The sequence below is a fragment of the Carassius gibelio genome, chromosome A18 (genome assembly GCF_023724105.1).
Source record: "Carassius gibelio isolate Cgi1373 ecotype wild population from Czech Republic chromosome A18, carGib1.2-hapl.c, whole genome shotgun sequence".
Classification (NCBI taxonomy): Eukaryota; Metazoa; Chordata; class Actinopteri; order Cypriniformes; family Cyprinidae; genus Carassius; species Carassius gibelio.
Window position 1 is genome coordinate 1,411,250 of NC_068388.1, and position 22,768 is coordinate 1,434,017.

Below are 22,768 nucleotides of genomic sequence, written 5' to 3' on the forward strand. Positions count from 1 at the left end.
TATTAGAATTTGGCTGAAAATATTAGAATCAGTAGTTGAGCCCATTGCACTCTATGGCAGTGAGGTGTGGGGTCCACTGACCAATCCAAATCAAGATTTCACCAAATGGGAAAAACATCCAATTGAGACCCTGCATGCAGAACTGTGTAAAAATATATTACACGTGCACCGGCACACAACAAATAACGCATGCAGGGCAGAATTAGGCAAATATCCTCTAATCGTAAAGATACAAAAAAGGGCAATTAAATTCTGGAAACATCTGAAACTCAGTGACCCCCAATCATATCATTATAAAGCCCTTCAATACCAAGAGATGAGCAAAGAAAGCAGTCCCCTCCCTCAGCTGATCCAGAGCTTCAGTCCTGATGCTCCACTAACATCTACTGATGCTCTGAATCACATCAGAATCAATCAGATTACTGCACAAATCAAACAGAACTACATCACTCACTGGCAAACCCAAGCACAACAACAGAGTAAAATGCGATGCTATCTGACTCTAAAGAGAGAGTAGAGTATGGCAGAGTATCTGTACACAGTGTCAGATCAGAAACTGAGGAGCACACTGACCAGATACAGACTCAGCGGACACAAGCTGATGATAGAGACGGGCAGACACAGAAAAACATGGCTGCCAGCGGAGCAGAGACTGTGTTCACACTGTGATCTGAATCAGATGGAAACAGAACTGCACTTCCTAACAGAATGCCCCAAATACACGGACATACGGACAGGGTTCTATGATCAAATACAGCAGATCCATCAGACATTTAAAACTCTTCCGAACCAGGAGAAACTGCCGTATCTGTTAGGAGAACACAAGAACTGCTGTGTATTTGCTGCTCAGTGTGTGTCTGCCTGTCATGATGTTAGAGAAAACACTCAACCTGCCCTGACCTGATGTTTCCAGCACATGTAGATTGTGTTACGCCATATTACTGTGTTGTATTACTTAGATGTATATTTTGCCTCTGTAAATCTAATACCATATTCTATTTTATTTTATTTCTAACTTATACATTCACATACACTAATTCACTTTGCACTACATGGTTAATACTTTTTATATATTTGTATTATTACTATTACTCTTTTTCTTTCTGTAAATACATATGTGCACTATTTGTAAGCAGCCCAGCTGCAACTGCTTTGGCAATACAAATGTACAGTTTTTGTCATGCCAATAAAGCTCACCTAAATTGAAATTGAAATTGAAATTGAATTGAGTGACAGAGAGAGAGAGAGAGAGAGAGAGAGAAAGACAGAGAGAGAGAGAGAGAGAGAGAGAGAGAGAGAGAGAGCTGAAGACAGGCTGAAGGGGCGAGTGAGTGAGTGAGTGGTTAATCTGGAGGTTAAGTATCCTCTAGAAGCCGTGGTCCGCTGGATGTTAATGGCCTCAACAATTGAAAGCTACTTAACTGCACCGGGGCTTATTAAAAACCACTTTAAAACACAGCTTTTAAAAGCTTATGTGAGAGGAATACACTCACATGATGCTACTGTTACTGACTGATGAAAACTATCTCTCTTTCTCACTGTCTGTCTATGTCTCTCGTCCACAGTGAGAAGGTGATTGTTGTCTTTATTAACTGTTCCTCTGCCAGGTCAGTGTAATGACAAACAAAGCATTACGTCGCTCGTCGCTCTGGCTCTTTCTGAGGGAAACAGCATGAGCTCGGATTAAATAATTGGCTCTCTGTAACATAACTCAGTGTTAAAGCATCTGAATTAATCATGCAGCGTTGTGTAAAAGTCATCCTCATTACTGACGGTCTGCATCATCACAGAGACACAGACAGAAAAACAGATAACAGTGGATGGACTACATCAGTGTGTCTCTAAACACCAGCATTTCAGCTTTGAGCTCAAAAAAGAAAAGTACTGTGGAAACTAATGATTAGTTGTATATATGTTACATATAAAACTTAATAACAATGACAAAAATATGTGAAGGTTAAAAAAATGATATTAATATCAATATCAATGTTGTTATTAATATTAACAATGTTACTACTAGTTTTAAGTTTTAATATTACTATTAATACATTATTATTATTATTATTATTATTGTTATTGACGGTGATGTTAATACTTATAATATATTATTATTATTATTAGCATAATAATAATAAAAAAAAACGAATTACATAATAATAATAATATTTTTTGTAATGTTATTTTTTGTTTTTAAATTTCAATAAAACTACTACTAATTTTAATACATTATTATTATTATTATTATTATTATTATTTTATTCATCATCAGCAATAATAATACAAATAATTTATAATTATTATAAGCAGTAATTATAGTGCTAGTATTAAAACTTAAAGAAGTAGTAGTATTGTTATTATTAATATAATAATAATAATAATAATAATAATAATAATAATAATAATAACATTACTATGCTAAACTATTATTTATATTATTATTATTATTATTATCAGTACGAATAGTATACATATTGATAATGATAATTGTAATCATTTCTATTTATTTTTGTTTTATTAAAAAATATGATTTTGATACATAATAATTATTTATTAATATTAATGTTAATATTTTATTTTTTCAGAAAACTAACAGATGCATTCATGGATTTCAAGAATGCATTAAAACGTCAAATTATAGCATCGTTTATCCTGGTGTTGCTTTTGGACACAAGACCTATAGTGAAGATCTGAAGCATGCAATAGATTCAGTGTCTTCAAGTTTCACAATTAAAATGTCAGCTGCAGTTTTATTACCCATAAAAGACTTCATAAAGTCACTCAAAGCTGAGGATAAATCCAGCAGACAACAGACAGCTCACGAGGGCTTTGAATTTGGTGAAATGGAAACAGACTGCAGAGTAATTAAAATGAGAAGTGCTCTGGGTAGATTGTGGAAATCCTCTCTAATTTGGGCGTATTATAAAGTCATTATTGTGAATCAGGGGAATGAAGACTATAATGTGTCTTGTCTGAACGGCGAGGGGCGAATCTACAAATGTATAATATATGAACAAAGTCAAAGTTACATGCAATCTGAGCCTTCATAAAAATAATCATAACGATATTCATCCATTGGCAGCTGTCACTAAAAACACTGGGCTTTAGAATTTGTTTAGAATAGCACATCAACTACTATTTAAAATATTACAAAATTAAACAAACAAACAAATTCAAATTAATAAAAAAAATGTATACAGATTAAGTAATTAATAAATTGAAATAAATTAATTAAAATCTTTGTTTAGAATGGCACATTTGAAAAAAAAACTATAATATTAAATGTATTAGAATAAATAAATGAATTAAAATACCACATCACCTACTATTTAAAAATTAAAATAAATTAAATTAAATAAATAATTTACAATTTATTAAAATACATACATTCATGTATGAAAATAAAAACATTTTAAAAATTCAAAATATTTCAATTAAATAAATTAATTTCAATTTTATGTTTAGAATGGCACGTTACTAAATATTTAAAAAAAAAAATTTATTAAAACATATTTAACTGATCCATCAAAATTTCTTAAAATAAAAATGTAATTAATTAAGAGAGATTATTTAAAATAAATAAAAGAAATAATTAAAATGTTTGTTCAGAATGGCAAAAATAATTTCATAAACACACACACACACACATACATTAAAATACATTATAATAAATTAATTAATTAAAATCTTTGTTTAAAATACTACATCACCTACTTTTTTTTTTTTATAAATAGAACAAACCCATTGAAATAACTACATTAATGAATGAAATTATGAAAATATATTTTTTTTTTATAAAAACATTTAAAATAAATGAACAATTTTTGTATTTTTAGAACAGCACATGATCTTCTAATTATTACAGTTCCTCACACACAGTGTTCACTGCACACTGCACTTGTGATCGTCCATCAATATATTGTGTATAGTATACAAACTGGAAATGAATGAGTAGTATTACAGCATGTCAAGACAATGAGGGTGTTTGATTCTTTATTAACATGCTTTTAGAGCCTGTCTGCTGTGTGCATATTTATTTTACATATTCACATTTGCACATTCACTTTTTAAGTTCGCAAACCGTTTTGCATCCCTTAAATACGCTGTTAAACCCAGTTTCTTCCTCCTCCTGCAGACTTCAGTCTGTCTACAAGCCTAGATTGAGTAGATTTGTGTTTTTGAAGAACCTCAGGGAGCTCTGTGTCATCCTGAACATCACGCTCTTCATCCAGAACATCTGATCTCTGTGACACCAGCCATAAATCAGAGCAATCCCAGATGCAGATATTAATAGAGACGGACTCCCTGGCTTCACTCAATAAACACACACAGACGGCCCATCAACCGAAGCTCCACGGACGGCTCCGAAACGATCCCGCACACTAAGCTCAGAGACATCGTTTGTGAGAGGGACTGCTTCAGCTCTTAAAAACAGTCACTCAATTAAAACTTGGATGGTTTGCTCAGATTGAGTCACGCAAAAAGCCTTCATCAGATATTGTGTTAATAACATGCTGACTAACTGGATTCACTTACAATAAAATAAATAGAATGGCACATCACCTACTATTTAAAAAAAATAAATACTTTAAAATTTAAATTAATAGATAGATAAATATATAAATGTTTTTATTAACTGATTGACATGCAGTCAAACACATGTAATGATAAATAATCTAAATAATCAATATAAAGACAGCAAATTTCATGTATGCCAAATTACTGAAATAATAAAAAAACTGAATATTTTAAAAATGATTAAGATCCTGTCACTGAAATAAGGAATAACAGGTTATAATATATATCACATGGATCACAATCGATTTCAAATCACTAATATATATGTGTTTGTGTGTGTGTGTGTGTGTATTATTTGTATATCTTATTTTTCAAACTATACTCATATTTGCTAGCTAAGATCAATCATATCAATATGAAGAGAATATGATACAATGTGCCATCCATTAATTTTATATGTATCTATTTATGTAAATATTTGGAGTAACACTAAAGACTGAATCTAAAATGACACATATTTAAGAACTCCATTAAAGGAGCAGTTCACCCAAAATACAAAAAGTCATCAAAGTCATATTATGTGTAAAAAAATTAAAAGATTGAGTACATGAAATTTTAGAGGTGTTAAAAGAAATGCACATTAATAATAATAAATATTATTATTGTTACTATTCATTTTTGTGGCTGTGTTGTCTGTGTTGTATTTTTGAAGGTCAGAAGTGCTTGAGTCCTAATTAAATGATTTTGTATATAATTATTTTTATTAAAATAAATGTATAATAATAATAATAATAATAATATTAGTTTTTCTAATTACATATATTATATTTTAATAATTATAATTAATTTTATTCATTTATGTGGTTGTCTGCCGTTTCTGAAGGTCAGAGTTTTTTTTTTAAATATTAAAATAAATATACATTAATAATAATAATAATAATAATAATAATAATAATAATAATAATAATAATAATAATAATAATAATACATTTTTGTGCTCATGTTATATGGCATTTTTGAAAGTCAAGATGTGCTAGAGTCCTAATTAAATTATTGTGTAAATAAATGCACATTAATATTTATTATAATAATTATTTATTTTATTGCTATTATTACATTTTTGAATAGTTTTATAATAATTGTTAATATATTATTTTTATAATACATTTTTGTGGTATTCTCTGGAATTTATGAAGGTCTGAAGTGTTTGAGTTCTAATGATATTATTGTGTATATTTGTTTTTATTAAAATTAATGTAAAATAATAATAATAATAGTTTTTTAAATTACATATATTAAATTCTAATAATTATAATTACTTATATTAATCTTTTTTTTTTGTGGTGGTGTTGTCTGGCATTTGACCATTGAAGGTCAGGCGTTTTATTTATTTATTATTATTATTATAAATATTCATTAATAATAATAATAATAATAATAATAATAATAATAATAATAATAATAATATTTTTGTGGTAATGTTCTAATTACATTTTTGTATACATTAAGATTTATTAAAATAAATTCACATGAATAATAATAATAATAATAATAATAATATTTTTGTGGTAATGTTCTAATTACATTTTTGTATACATTAAGATTTATTAAAATAAATTCACATGAATAATAATAATAATAATAATTTTTCATTTTAATGTTATTATTTTATAATTTTATAATAATATTTTATATATTATTATGATTATTTTTTATTAATTTGTCTTAATTGTCTTGTCTTAATTAATTATTTGGCATTTTCGAAGGTCTGAAGTGTTTGAGTCCTAATGATATTTCTCTGTATATTCTTTTTAGAATGATTAAATGAAATGTAGACAGTGAATGCGTTTTAAATCGATGGAAACACGTCCTCTCACCTCCTCCCACTGATGAATGTAGCGTATGAGCCGCGAGAGTCGCAGAAGTCGCAGCAGACTGAGGATCTTCGCGAAGCGTACGATGCGCAGAGCTCGCGCCGTCTTGTAGAAATCCGAATCGATGCGCGTCTCCACAATGAGGAAGATATAGTCCACGGGGATGGAGGAGATGAAGTCCACCACGAACCACGAGCGCAGATATTTGATCTTGATCCGCTGAGGGTCCAGAATGATCTCCGCGTTGTCCTCCTTTACGATCCCCGTGCGGAAGTTCAGCACCAGGTCCAAGAGGAAGAAGGTGTCGGAAACCACGTTGAAGACGATCCACGGCGGCGTGTGCTCGTCCTTGAAGAAGGTGATGCCCACGGGGATGACGATGAGATTTCCCACCATCAGGAGGAGCATGGTGAGATCCCAGTAAAACCTGGAGGAGAATTACAGCCAGAAGTCAGTGTATTCAAAAACTGTAAAATGTAGTGTCAATGTCAATGTCTGTTAAATCCAGAATTAGACGTTTTTAACTCAAAAACATAGTGTCTATAATCTACAGTAGGTGGCCAGACTATCTGGGCCTTACCGCCGCACATACCGCCGGCGCGGTGCCGCGGCTGTAACTGTAATTCAGTCGCGTGTTAAAATCATTCGCGAAACTACCGCCAGGTGGCGCATATTCATCTGTGAATATTAAATATGAAATATATTAAATATTTAAACTATAGTGTTTTTCTTTCATTTTCCGTGACTGAAGCAGTCAAATGTAACACATCAGCAAGGCAAAACTGACGTCTATTTGCGAAAATGTGCCCGCGGCGGTAAAAAGGGCCTTTTGAACGGCTACTTAGTGTATAATAACACTTCCTCCAGTGAAGAAAAGTGCACCTGCTGTTGTCTCTCACATTAAAATCCAGTCGCAGATTTATTTACAGCTGTTTAAACGCTGCTTGATCTGTGCAGATTTCTCTCCTGATTCAGACCAGAACACTTTTTCACCGGAGGAAGTGTTATTATGGATTGATGTTTGTTTCCCACAAAGTGTATTTTGCTCATCTTATTAAAAACAACATTCAAATTGGATCATTTTTAGAACTTTAAAGTACGGAAAATAGTTTTGGAATGCTTGAAAGTCACTGAGAAATGCTTGAATTTCTCTCTCAAAAGGTTTTACAAACCCTAGAACATCTAACTATTTCTATCACAACACCATGGCTATAGGAAGCGTTACTACTTCTAGTTTTGTGCGTCAACGCTGTTTGATTGGTTTATAACGGAGAATTATGTGCAGAGTTTGAAAGCTTCTCGCTAAATCTCGCAGCCAGTGTTGCAAGACTGGGCAGTTTTGAATTGAAATGAGCGAATGGACAAAATTGGGGCTGGTTTGGGGGTTTTCAAACATTTAAACTGGGTTTATTGGTTAACAAACAAACCCAAGTGGGCCACTGCTGATTCGGCTGCTGCTGACTATAGCACTTTTAGTCAATAACTAGGGATCAGATGTCAGATCACAAAGCCAGAGTGGATTACGTTACACAGTAAAGAGTTGGACAGGGATTTGACTCTCAAAACGTGAATTATACCTGTGCTGTGGAGGGAGATGACACGAAAGCTCTAATATTTTAAATCTGAAAACAGAGCACAATTTAATAATTTAATCAGAATCTAAACTGAATATGGCACTATTCCATGCATCTTTTAAACACCTTTTGATTGTGTGAAGTTCTGTATTCTGTTAAAACATTTTACTGTTGGATTATCATAGAGTGTATATCAATAAATGGCACAGTTTTGACTGTCATGGTGTGTGCATGAATGAGTGTGAAATGCCTGCTAAATCACAATGCTTTTTTCAGTCACTTATATGGAGCACTTTTTTCTTTTCAATTGTCTTATTTTGACCATTCACATTAAAAATTATGCATGTTGTTTTTATCATTTATTTATTTTTTCAGTGTATTGGTTGATTTCTTGATTGCCATTTTGACATTTAAATTGCTTTCTCTTTTTAAAAAAATAAAACAAAAAAACAAACGGTCACATTCTCGAGCCCTGCTGCACCACTAAAAACCTTTGATCAACCAATGGCGTTTTTGACTTCAAACTAGCTCAAAGGCACATATTTGTAATGTTTTATAACTAAACTATCATTAGAAATGTTCACACTTCAGTTCTTTCTGGTCATTTAATTACAAACATGCATCAAAGCATATACTAGATCTGAAATAAACCACTGTGGGGGAAAATGCCTAGATCCGAAATGCTGGCATATCTGGTGACCAGTTAAGAAGATTTAATTTCTTGTTACCAGTATACAGTATGTTTTGGATGCTTTCATACTGGTTAAGTGGTGCTCAATCTGGTTTACATGCCACAACACCATCTTGTCCTGCTTGGTTTTCACTCTGTATTCTTATCTTGTTTTCTAGCACAAATATCTAAATATTCTTAAACCAAGATAAAATTATTTAAAATGCACAACAGCGAATAAGAAGATAAGTCTGAAAATGAGGTTTATCCTTAAAACAAGAATAAATATTTGCCAGTGGGCTCAAATGTACTCAGTCTCAAGTTTAAGTTTCTGATCCCGCTGGCAGATATTTGCTTTTTATTTAAGCATCAAACTCACTCCGCTTTGATGAATTTCATAAAGAATGTTTAGATACTTGTACTAGAAAACCAGACAAAAATACAAAGTAGCACTTTTTGCAGTGTAAAAGCAGAATTTCCCATCCAAATCAATAAAAGACATTCTTGAGAACCAGATTCAAGAAGTTGCCAAAAAGTGAGTCGTTCATGCAGAATCAGCAACACATAAATTCATATCCAGATTTTTCATGAGCTCACATATATCACATAAAACATTGCACATCATCGCAATGCATTGTAATTCAGAATGCAAATGCATGCATGCACCTTTGTGACTAAGGAAATTCATTTTGGCAATAAATTCAAATTCTGTTTGCTGAGGATTCAGCTTATGAATCGCAAGCAGGATGCACTTGAGATTTCAGCCATGAATTATGTTCAGAAAGTCATGACGCTGAATTCCTCACCGATCTCAGAAGTAAACACAGGAGTTTAATGCATGCAGCGCGACCTCTCACTGTCACAGTGTCTGGGTTGTTGTTCCCCGGGGTTCCACTAGATGTCCTCCTTCTCACGGTGTCTGTCCCAGAGCACTTCCTGTTTCCTTATATGGTCACCTTCCTCCTTGTTACGTAATTGATTGTCTCCCCCACCTGTCTCCTGTTTCCCCATTACCCTTCTGTGTATAAATACCCAGTCTGTCTTAGTCTGTGTTACGGAGTCCTTGTTTATATGTTGCCGTTTCATGCCCGTCATCCTGATCTTGCCTTGCCTTGCCTTGCGTTCGTGTCTTGTTTGTGTTTATGTTTTGGATTCTCTGGTGTTGACCCTGCCTGGACTGTTTACTCTACTGGATTACCCCTTTAATAAATCATACTTACTGCAATTGGTTCCTTCTCTTCGTGTTTCCTAACACATACCGTGACAGAAGGACTCCGTCAACATAGGAACCAGCGGTATGTCTGCTCATGCCTCATCCCCAGCCACAGAGCGGGACAGAGGCGGTTTTGATGGAACTCGCCTGGTGGTTTTCCGGGGGACCAGGGGAGGTCGCCGAGGAGGGAGTGGTCGAGAGGAGATTCGGCACCAATCTCAACCATGGCCTCCCTTCGACCCAGGGCTCGTGTGGGATGGATCAGAGCCACCCTCTCACTATGGCGGACGGAGAGGTGAGAGGAAGCGCACGCCCGCCATGGTAACGCCACAACCCAAGATGGCCGCCAGCCCAGTGCCACAGCACCAAGTGGTCGCTAGCCCAGTACCACAACACAAGATGGCCGCCAGCTCCGCGCCACAGCACAAGATGGCCGCTGACTCATTCTTGGATTATTTCGCTACGCTATCAAGGATCCTAGAGGTTCCCAAGACGGTTCACGTCATAGCTGCTGAGCCAGCGCCTCAGCACAAGATGGCCGCCAACCCAGCGCCACAGCACAAAATGACCGCCAGCCCAGCGCCACAGCACAAGATGGCCGCCAGCCCAGCGCCACAGAACAAGATGGCCACCAGCCCAGCGCCACAGCACAAGATGGCCGCCAGCCCAGCGCCACAGCACAAGATGGCCGCCAGCCCAGCGCCACAGCACAAGATGACCGCCAGCCCAGCGCCACAGCACAAGATGGCCGCCATCCCAGCGCCACAGCACAAGTTGGCCGACTCAAAGCCTGAGTCTCCAGATAAGGTGCACGATGCTGTCCCGGAGGCAGAGGCGGTGCACGATGCTGTCCCAGAGGCAGAGGCGGTGCTCAATGCTGTTCCGGAGGCCGAGGCGGTGCCCGTTGCTGTTCCAGAGGCCGAGGCGGTGTCCGTTCCTGTTCTGGAGGCCGAGGCGGTGCCCGAGGCTGTTCCCAATGCAGTTACCGAGGCGGTGCCCGAGGCTGTTCCGAAGGTCGAGGCGGTGCCCGACGCTGTTCCAAAGGCCGAGGTGGCACCCGATGCAGAGGCGGTGCCCGAGGCGGTTCCAGAGGCCGAGGCGGTGCCCGATCCAGTTCTGGAGGCCGAGGCGGTGCCCGAGGCTGTTCCCAATGCAGTTACCGAGGCAGTGCCCGTTGCTGGTCCAGAGGCTGAGGCGGTGCTAGAGGCCGATCCCGAGGCCGTTACCGAGGTGGTGCCCGAGGCCGTTCCAGAGGCCAAGGCGGTGCCTGAGGCCGAGGCCGCGCCCGAGGCCGCGCCCGATGCCGAGTCGGTGCCCGACGCTGTTCCAGAGGCCGAGGTGGTGCCCGAGGTCGAGGCAGCGCCCATTGCTGTTCCAGAGGCCGAGGCTGTGCCCGAGGCCGTTCCCGAGGCAGTTGCCGAGGCGGTGCTCGAGGTTGTTCCGGAGGTCGAGGCGGTGCCCGACGCTGTTCCAGAGGCCGAGGTGGCACCCGATGCCGAGGCGGTGCCCAAGGCCGTTCCGGAGGTCGAGGCGGTGCCCGAGGCTGTTCCAGAGGCCGAGGCGGCGCCCGATCCAGTTCTGGAGGCTAAGGCGGTGCCTGATGCCGAGGCGGTGCCCGAGGCTGTTCCGGAGGTCGAGGCGGTGCCCGACGCTGTTCCAGAGGCCGAGGTGGCACCCGATGCTGAGGCAGTGCCCGAGGCTGTTCCGGAGGTCGAGGCGGTGCCCGAGGCTGTTCCAGAGGCCGAGGCGGCGCCCGATCCAGCTCTGGAGGCTGAGGCGGTGCCTGATGCCAAGGTGGAGCCCGAGGCTGTTCCAGAGACAGGGCCAGTCACCGAGGACCCTCCAGAGCCAGGGCCAGTCACCAATTACCCTCCAGAGCCAAGTCAAGTCACTGGGTGGTCTGCTGCTCCGTTCCGGGGGACTCCGGTCTCAACCACGGGGACGTGGTGGCCGTCCGCTCTGCCCTGGAGGGCTCTGGCTTTGAACACAAGGCTGTGGTGGTCCTCCGCTCCGCCCTGGAGGACTCTGACATTGACCACAAGGCTGTGGTGGTCTTCCGCACCGCCCTGGAGGCCTTTGACTTTGAACACAAGGCTGTGGTGGTCCTCCGCTCCGCCCTGGAGGACTCTGACATTGACCACAAGGCTGTGGTGGTCTTCCGCACCGCCCTGGAGGCCTTTGACTTTGACCACAAGGCTGTGGTGGTCTTCCGCTCCGCCCTGGAGGCCTTTGACTTTGACCACAAGGCTGTGGTGGTCTTCCGCTCCGCCCTGGTGGGGGCCTCAACAGGTCCTTCAGGGATTTCTCTGTGTTGTTTTGGTTTCTGTTAGGTTTCTGTCTGTTCCCCTCAGTTTGTCTGGCCCTCCGTCCCTCCCCCTGTACCTCCTCCGGTCCTCCTCCCTCCTGGTCCCCCTGTTTTATGTTTTCATTTCTGGAGTTTGTCCCCCATGTGTTCCTTGTCCGACCCACCGTCCCTCCCCCTGAGCCTCCACCTGTCCGCCTCCCTCCTGGTCTTTGTGTTTTGTCTTGGAGCGTCTGGGAGCCGCTCCGTAGAGGGGGGGTACTGTCACAGTGTCTGGGTTGTTGTTCCCCGGGGTTCCACTAGATGTCCTCCTTCTCACGGTGTCTGTCCCAGAGCACTTCCTGTTTCCTTATATGGTCACCTTCCTCCTTGTTACGTAATTGATTGTCTCCCCCACCTGTCTCCTGTTTCCCCATTACCCTTCTGTGTATAAATACCCAGTCTGTCTTAGTCTGTGTTACGGAGTCCTTGTTTATATGTTGCCGTTTCATGCCCGTCATCCTGATCTTGCCTTGCCTTGCCTTGCGTTCGTGTCTTGTTTGTGTTTATGTTTTGGATTCTCTGGTGTTGACCCTGCCTGGACTGTTTACTCTACTGGATTACCCCTTTAATAAATCATACTTACTGCAATTGGTTCCTTCTCTTCGTGTTTCCTAACACATACCGTGACACTCACAGCCTCAGGAGCGTCCACACGTATGTGTGTGTGTGTGTGTATGTGTGTTTAGATATAAATTGCACTCTTGGCCCAGGTGGTAATTGAATCTAGATTGGCTCTGTTGTTGGGTGATATATCGTCGCGGCTCTATAGATTGCATACAGAGAGAAGGTCAGTGTGGTGTACGGCTCATCCGGTTCTGGTTGATTTACCCTCCCAAGTTTAGGAAGCCCATAAAATCCATCGTCAGTGTGAAAGCCAATTTAAAGCAGGCCGGGCAAAGTAAACAAAGGCAGTTCGATTTGCTGGTATTTGAGATTTTCCACTGAATTTAATTTATTATTTCTTTTAACATTCAGATATTTGTGGACGAATCAATGCATCTTGATTGAACACAAATTATAGTAAAATAACACACACACAACAAACTGTCTGTGATGCTTGAGCTGTGGATGGAATACTACACACACACACACACACACACACACGGAAAACACTGACAGTAATTGGAATTCTTCAAAGAAGCGAGGGAATCCGGTGATTCGGATCGCTGTCAGGGTGTGTGTTATATTTAGTGAGACGTTTCTGATACTGAGGTATAAAACCCAGGAGAACCTCACAACGCGTCACAGGAACAGCACATTCAACACTCACAACATTTGTTCTTCAGCCTTAGTATTTCCCGACACACACACACACACACACACACGTTTGTTTTTGTGTAAAGTGTGTTCATCCCATAGGCGTAATGGTTTTTATACTGTAGAAACTGTATATTCTATGGTCCTTCACCCAGTGTTAATTTTGACACGAAATTTTAATTTAGTTTTAGTCTTAGTCTTTTGACTATAATTCTTTTTAGTTTAAGTCAAGTTTTAGTCATCTGATTTGTTTTAATTTTAGTCTTATTTTAGTCGACTAAAATTGCTTGGTATTTTAGTCGACTAAAATAAGACTAAAATCAATAACAGATTTACTAGACAATTTTTTTACAGCTGGTATAGGAAACAAACTTAACCAAAATATATAAAACACAAATTCAACTTTATTTCAACACAACTGTGTCTTTATTTCGATTCAAAAGCTTTTATGCAGCAACAAACACTGTCATGATAATGTAAAACAATAACTAGCTGCCAATTGACCATCAATAAAAGAAAAATAAAGTTAGGTCCAGGACCTTAAAGCTTACAGCTGAGCTGAACAATAAGTGCATACATTTAAAGTAAATATTTAATAAGTTGGGTGGATAAAAAAAGTAACAAGATTTTATAAGGTATTCATTTGTCTAGCAATATTGTATGTTTTAAATACTACAATATTGCTAGATTTGTATGTATAATGATAGGATGTGAACATTCATGTTTCACATGACTAATATAGAAATATTTGTTATACAAGTAGAACATTATAAAATATACTAAACATTAGTATTAATCAAATGTATGTATCATAATATTACGTATTAGTATTGTGCTCGCATCTAACTTGAAGAAGGGGTTATTTTACAGTACTTTCCAGTTCGTAATATTTAATGCTACAACATCTACGCACTGCAGTCTTTCAATTTTGCTTAGCTCAATAAACAAAAGAACATCGTTGTGAAATTACATTTGAGAAAAGGTCCAGGTGGCTCGCTGTAAATGTCTTTTCAAATTGGTTGTGTTCTTGCCACGAATGAGCGCTCTGCGTGCTTTACACTTTGTTTTGTTTTGTTCGTCGTCAAACGTGAAGTGAGCTGTGGACATTTTGTCGCTCTTTTAGACATCACCTCTTCGAATGCCGTCTTCCCGGGAGCTCATTTAAAAACTGAAAACCTTCGCTTCACGTCTCAATAAGTCAGGCTCTGATTGGTTCTCTTCTCTCATGCAGTCTCGCCTGTTCCATTTTGCCGGTTCTTTTGTTCATTCCTGGCATCTCTCCCGTCTGCTGATTTGATTTTCGTCACAGTCTATTTTCGTCTCGTCCTTTATTCGTTGACGATAATGTCAATCAATTTAGTCATAGTTTTAGTCTCCATCAGTGGCTTCTTTTTTAGTTTTCGTTTCGTTTTCGTCCGCAAAAATATATTCGTGACGAAAATAATGACGAAAATATTTAGTCAACGAAATTAACACTGCCTTCACCAACCCTACACCTAACCCTAACCCTCACAGGAAACTTTGTGCATTTTTACTTTCTCAAAAAAACTCATTCTGTATGATTTATAAGTGTTTTGAAAAATGGGGTCATGGGTTATGTCCTCATAAGTCACCCTCTCCTTGTAATACCTGTGTCATACCCATGTCATTATACAGAGTTGTGTCCTGATATGAGACAAAAACAAGAGCACACACACGCACACACACACACACACGCACACACACACACACACACATCAGGGTCTTCTATAAAGTTGAATCTCAGTGAGTTGGACACGGTGTAAGAGAAAAGACTAATTCAGAGCGGCACTTTATACTGCAGCTGTCTGATACATGATCTAACATCCCCTCTCTCTCTCTCTCTCTCTCTCTCTCTAATGTGTCATGAGTGTGTGCGTCTGTGTGTGTGTGTGTGTGTGTGTGTGTGGCCAGATGGCGAATCCCCACTTCTGAGTGGGATTCTTCAAACAAACAACAAACTTGTGAGCCAACAAGCACCTCACAAACAAACAGCTGCCTCACAAACAAACACAGCGAGAGCAAAAAAAAATGCATTATTCAGGAGGAGCTGCTTATAATTCATGTTCAGGTGTTGTTATGTGGTTGCTAGGGCATTGAAAGTGGTTGCTAGGGTATTTTGGTTGTATTTGTTGGTTTGTATGAAAAAATCTGTAAATATTTCTTTAACATTTAGCATTTGTGTCATGCATAGCTGCACTTAATCGTGGTAACTAAAATCAGTGCAATGCAGACTGACCGTAAACGTACCGTCTATAGAAGCAGATAGAACGACACGCTCTCTCACGTATACATTCACTCTACCCCCCTTGTGCAACCATGACTCCTGCATGTTTGCCATGATGACAGCCAGCTGGAGAGAGAGAGTGTGTGTATTTGTGTGTGTTTGTGTGTGTGTGAGAGAGAGAGAGAGAGAGAGAGAGAGAGAGAGAGAGATGCTTGTGTGCCCTTTAGAAGTTTGCGCTCTGAAAGTGAACGACGCCTTGTGGTGCCATCCCAAAGAAGTTCAAAATCACTCTCACGGACCTTTTCCTGGACTGTGTCCAGCTGGTGGAATGACCTCCCAATCTCAATTCGATGAGACTTTACTCATTTTCAAAAAACATCTAAAGACTCATCTTTTTCGCCAGCACTTAACCAACTAATACTAGCACTTTTCCTTCTTTTGTTGTCTTTTCCTTTATAAAAAAACAAAAACAAAAAAACACCTGGCATTAAACATTCATAAAAGCACTAGACAAAGTTTTCAGCTATATAATGGTTATAAATAAAAACTATAACAGCTTTATGCATGCTTGCATGAATAATAACAACTGAAAAAATTATCCACCTCATAAATATAGTAAAGTATTAACAAACTTCGATGCAATAAATAGGGTATGATTTAAAAATGAGCATCCCTCCAAAAACATCTACATTTCTGTCTCTTTTCAAGTGTTAGTGTATATAATTAGTTGTATTTATATGGGTAATTATAGCACAATTTTACAGTATGATAAGGGGGTTATTATAGAAACCCTCTCTCTTCATATGCAACACATTACCATTGGTAAGATTTTTTATCCACCCTTAAATGAGATATATTGTGATGCTGCACCTTTAAGAACATGCTTTACAAGTGACAGCATTTTACTCTTTTTCGTGCAATCGAACGAAGGTAAGAAAAAGCATGAATTTATCCAATTCCTCAATTTGTAGGTAGCAGAAGTCACAAAAGCACAAAAGCAAGAGTTTAGGTTCACAAACATTTTGCAAGCATGGAGAAGGCATGTGAGACAGCTTGTCTCCTCTTTATCAACACAGTGAAACACAGAGGACATCAGCTACACTGTTAAACCCGCTTCAGCCGATAAACAGAACGACAAGTCTATAAAGATACACTTAACCCCACTGAGGAACCAAGTACACACTTCAGAAGAGCTCAACACCTCCACTAACACACAACAGAATTTAAGGACACGCTCACAAATGCTCCCTTTGAGAAAATGCAGCATATTAACAAGAATAGATGCGGAAAGAAATACCGAAAGATGAAAAATACACTATCATTTATGCTTAATTAAAATAAGGATCAAATCAGCATAAATCACTATAAAATATGGAATATGCAAAGTATTATTGAAGCCTACTTTAATTACTATAAAATACACGAGAACAATATAATAATATAAATAATGTATAAATATACGCTATATAGTTTCTGTATTTAGTTTGTCTAATTTCATTTAAATATATCTAAAAATATAATATAAATAATAATATAATAAAGAATACATTCTGTAATTGTTCAATATAGTACATATTTACATACATATACATACATACATATATACATACAGAGACAGAAGGATTTTACAGTTTTTAATTAAATATATTTAAATAAAATAAGGATATATATATATATATATATATATTTATTTATTTATTTATTTAAAAATATACACACACACACACACTCTCTCTCTCTGTCTCTCTCTCTCTCTCTTACACAGACACACACACACACACACACACACACACTCTCTCTCTTACACAGACACACACACACACACACTCTCTCTCTCTCTCTCTCTTACACAGACACACACACACACTCTCTCTCTCTCTCTTACACACACACACACACACACACACACTCTCTCTCTTACACAGACACACACACACACTCTCTCTCTCTCTCTCTCTTACACAGACACACACACACACTCTCTCTCTCTCTCTCTCTTACACACACACACACACACAGACACACACACACACTCTCTCTCTCTCTCTCTCTCTCTTACACAGACACACACACTCTCTCTCTCTCTTACACAGACACACACACACACACACACTCTCTCTCTCTCTCTCTCTCTCTCTTACACAGACACACACACACACACTCTCTCTCTCTCTCTCTTACACAGACACACACACACACACACACACTCTCTCTCTCTCTCTCTTACACAGACACACACACACACACACTCTCTCTCTCTCTCTCTTACACAGACACACACACACACACACACACACACACACTTTCTCTCTCTCTCTCACACACACACACTCTCTCTCTGTCTCTCTCTCTCTCTCTCTCTCTGTCTCTCTCTCTCTTATGAACTTTGGTTATCTGAGCTTGAGTGTATTTCTGTTTCTTTATCAGCTGCTGAGTGAGCCAGACAGAACAAAGAGGAGAACAACGGCACCCGTGAGTGCATCTGAGAAAGTTTATCTCTAAATGAGTCAGATGTGAACTAGTGTAGAGGGTATTTCAGTGTGTGTGATGAAGAGAAAGGGACAGTGGAAGTGGCAGCCGTCTACCGTCACCTAATGAGAAGGTAACAGCGTATACAGGCTGTAATACCAGCACTGTTTCATGCTGCACGCACACACACACACACACACACACACACACACGTCACCTCCTGACCGGACGCAAGCCGGTATCCATCAGCAGCAGGTGATGTAATCAGCAAATGGACAGAGCAGAGTGAAAGCTGCTCGATCCCTCACAGCCGAACTGATCCGGATGTGTAACAGGAAAAGAAACAGAGCAATCCTCCACGATCGGAAATACACCAAGACTGTTGCATGTTGCTCTTAAAGCATAACTGCATTCATTGCACATTTATATTTTCTTGCATTCCTCTAGCATGGAGAATATTTCAGGTCTACAAGAAGACAAAGAAATCGCTTTGTTCTGATCTCCACAATTCACAAATAATCTTAAAGGAATAGTTCACACAAAAATATGATCACCCTAAGATCATCCAAGATCAGGATGAGTTTGTTTCTTCGTCAGATTTGGAGAAATGTAGCATTGCATCAGTGTCTCTAGTGAATGGGTGCCGTCAGAATGAGAGTCTGATAAAAACATCCCAATAATCCACAGCACTCCAGTCCATCAGTGAACATCTGGAGAAGACAAAACCTGAAACACATCCAGCATTAAGATGATTTTAACTCAAACACATAGAGTCTATAATCCAGAATAACACTTCCTCCAGTGAAAAAGTGTTCTGGTCTGAATCAGGAGAGAAATCTGCACAGATCAAGCAGCGTTTAAACAGATCTAAACTGGATTTTGATGTGAGAGACAACAGCTGATGCACTTTTTCACTGGAGGAAGTGTTATTATGATTATAGACTCTATGTGTTTGAGTTAAAATCATCTTAATGCTGGATGTGTTTCAGGTTTTGTCTTCTCCAGATGTTCACTGATGGACTGGAGTGCTGTGGATTATTGGGATGTTTTTATCAGACTCTCATTCTGACGGCACCCATTCACTGCAGAGCAAGTGATGCAATGCTACATTTCTCCAAATCTGACGAAGAAACAAACTTGTATTGAGGCCTGAGTATGAACACATTTTCATCAAACAGAGAGACATCAGTGTGGAGAATAAAATGTACTTTAGTCCTCTCACACTGGGAATAAAAATGGCGTCTTCCCTCGAGACACACGCGTGTGTATGTTTGCGTATGTGTGTCAGATCCATCTTGCTACTGTCTTGTCATCCGTGGCTCTTAACCGAGTCTGAAATACACAGAAGATCCAGCAACAAGCTCAACACAGCGGTCAGAGAGACACTTACCCTTCCACATGACCTACACACACACACACACACACACACACACTTTATTTTTAGTACAGTGTGTGGTAGATTCGGGCTGCGAGTGAGTGAGCTTATCTGCTCACGTCTGAACCTTGAGAGCAGCTGTCAATCATCTTTCTATTGAGCCTTTAAGCAAACCATCTCCAAAACACTGCAAATGACAAATAAATAATCAGCACATGTGATTTCCATATGAATGTCTGTCATGAGAATAAACTGAGTGATTTTTGACTCTGTGGTTTTGAGAGAAATTACATGGTGACTTTTAAGATCTCAGCACAAAACTTTACATCCAGCATTACTGTCAATTCTACTTGCTCAATTAAAATCAGTCGAGTCTATCTGCAAGAAATGAAGCATGTCAAACACAAATGCTTACACCTCGTCTCCTCTTGCAATTGGTGTCGTTTAAGACCAGATTTGGAGAGAAAGATGAAAAATACCATGTTTAAAAAAAATACAAGTGATGAGTCTTTTTTTAGACTAACGGTTCTGTTACAGTCAGAGCAAAACTCAAAAAATTTAGTTGAGTAAAACTAAACCTAAAACTATCCTTCATTGAAATAAAATAAAAGTCAAAAATAAAATAAAATATAAAACTTACATGGGAAAACTTAAACATAATGACAATTAGAATTGACATAAATGCAATAAAAAATGTTGACATTTTTAAAATGAAATTTTAATTTCATTAATTTTAATTAAAAAATTTTAATTAATTTAAGCTGAAGAACTAAAATTAGTAAAACTGAAATAAAAACAAATATAAGACAGAGATACTTAAAAATCAAAAAGAACATAATATTACTAAAACTTGAACTAAAATAAAATGAAAAATGTAAAAGCTGATTGAAAAAATAAAAGCGAATTCATATTACAAATCAAAGATAAATAAATATTAATATTACTAAACACACATTTTATACTACAAATATAATATAATATAATATAATATAAACACACAGTACTACAAAAATAAATATATCGAGTATTACAAACATAATAATAAAATAACATTGCATTACACTCATTTCTACCCATCATAAGAACCTCACAGGCAAATTTCAATTATCACAGAGGTTTACTCCACTTATAATTTCTAAAAAAATCAAAGCATCAAACATAAAAACTACATTTTATTTTCGGGGCTTTGCTGAAAACTCCCATTAGTCCCGCCTCCTGTTCGTCATTGGCTAAACAGGCAGTTAGTCCCGCCCCAAACTCACACCATTGGTTGATTCAGATGTGGGCTTATCAGAGAGAGAGCATAGCATTTAATCAAACTAATAATTCTCTATCTATGCTAAGTCTTTGCATGATCAGTGAAATGTGAAGAAATGCACTTTGAAGGACATTAAACACAAAGTCATTGGCAGACGAGAAGAGAAGCGCTGGCGTGTTTCCCGTTCGATAACCTCTCTGTAAGTGAGCCTAAAGGTCACGGCATTATTTCAATCCCTCTGCGGCTCCATCCCTCCCTCGGTCTCTTATCGTCCCATCAGCGTCGCATCCCAATCCCTCCATTAAATAAATTGTGTTGTAATAATCCTCTGTGCTGCGTGCTCCTGATATTGGAGGCCTTTTTGATTACTCAATAATTCTCACTTTCCCTTCAGTGTATTAGAGCATCAGCCAGGAGTCGGTCACTCTTTCAGTGTACATTTTTAACATTAAAGACAATATATTATTTATCAATGAAGTTTGATAAGAATTAGCATTTTAATGGCCAAAAACATCAGTCTGATTCATCTGCGCTTAAGTCTATCATTTTATTTAGCGGAAATGAAATATAACAAGGTGAAAGCAAACCACAGGTGCATCTACCATCACTTTCGTAACTATATACTAGAAAATGATAAAGAAGATGAAGAGAAAATAAATGAAGAAGAGGAGAAGTGAAGAAAAGAGTAACAAAGAAGAAGAATGGAGCAAAAAAGAAGCAGAATAATAAAAGGAAACATAAAAGGAGGAAGATTAAACAAAAGAAGAGGGTGATGAAGAAGGACAAAGAAGAAGAAGCAGATGAACCAAAAAGAAAAAGAAGCGGAAAGAGAAAAGAAAATATGATGAAGAAGAGAAAATAAGAAGCAGAAGGACGAAAAACAGAAAGATAAAATGATGAATGAAAAGGACTAAGACACAAAGGAAGAGAAAGAAAGCATGAAAAGAAGAAGAAAAAGGATGAAGAACAACTATATTATAATCAGCATGTATATATATACTGTATATATGAACTGGAACATATTTGCATGCATTAAAAACAGTAAGGTTAAACAGAATTCTGTAAGTAAATGATCTCTGTTCATCAGTGCTGCTGAATAATGAATGAGTGTTATGCAAATGTGGGCGGTGGTATGTTAATGAGGATCGGCTGTGCATCAACCTGCAAGACCCAAACAAATCAATAGAGACACGCAGCCAACAATCAAGAGGAATCAAAACCGGAGAGGACCAGACTGTGAGTGTGTGTGTGTGTGTGTGTGTGTGTGTGTTCTCTTGTTTTTGTGTCATATCAGGACACAACTCTGTATAATGACATGGGTATGACACAGGTATTACAAGGAGAGGGTGACTTATGAGGACATAACCCATGTCCCCATTTTTCAAAACACTTATAAATCATACAGAATGAGTTTTTTTGAGAAAGTAAAAATGCACAAAGTTTCCTGTGAGGGTTAGGGTTAGGTGTAGAGTTGGTGAAGGGCGATAGAATATACAGTTTCTACAGAATAAAAACCATTACACCTATGGGATGAACACACTTTACACAAAACAAACGTGTGTGTGTGTGTGTGTGTGTGTGATGCACGGCTTATCAACACACTGTACTGCATTCTTAATATTCTTAAAGTCAACGTGAAATGAAATTCACAACTTTGGTAATGTGACAGGTTACCAAGTAGAAAGGGACACTCAACACACACACACACACACACACACACACACACGTCTGGAATAAAACCAACCCTGTGAAGAAAACGCTGCAAAAGTGTGACCAAAAAGAACATGTTATCCGGAAAAGCATCTCTGTTCAGTCTCTGTCTGAATCTGGAGAAAACCTCACTCTCTAATGTGCTTTCTGTATTCTAAAGCTGCTCCACTTCGCTTTAATGAATTCAGCCAGATCTGAGGAAACAGATAGAGAGAGAAAATAAACCAGCGAGAGATGACTTCCTTCTTATTTTCTGCGGTGAAG

At 38.4% G+C, this 22,768-nt stretch overlaps 1 protein-coding gene across 1 annotated transcript in view; it reads right to left on the bottom strand.

The window, feature by feature from the left end:
* Nucleotides 1-22,768, bottom strand: part of LOC127934512 (potassium/sodium hyperpolarization-activated cyclic nucleotide-gated channel 3-like) — a 52,881-nt gene that overhangs the window by 22,641 nt on the left and 7,472 nt on the right. Inside the window, exon 2 of the mRNA XM_052531934.1 lies at nucleotides 6,393-6,816. Within this exon, the coding sequence (XP_052387894.1) occupies nucleotides 6,393-6,816 (424 nt within the window). The remainder of the gene's footprint in view (nucleotides 1-6,392; nucleotides 6,817-22,768) is intronic.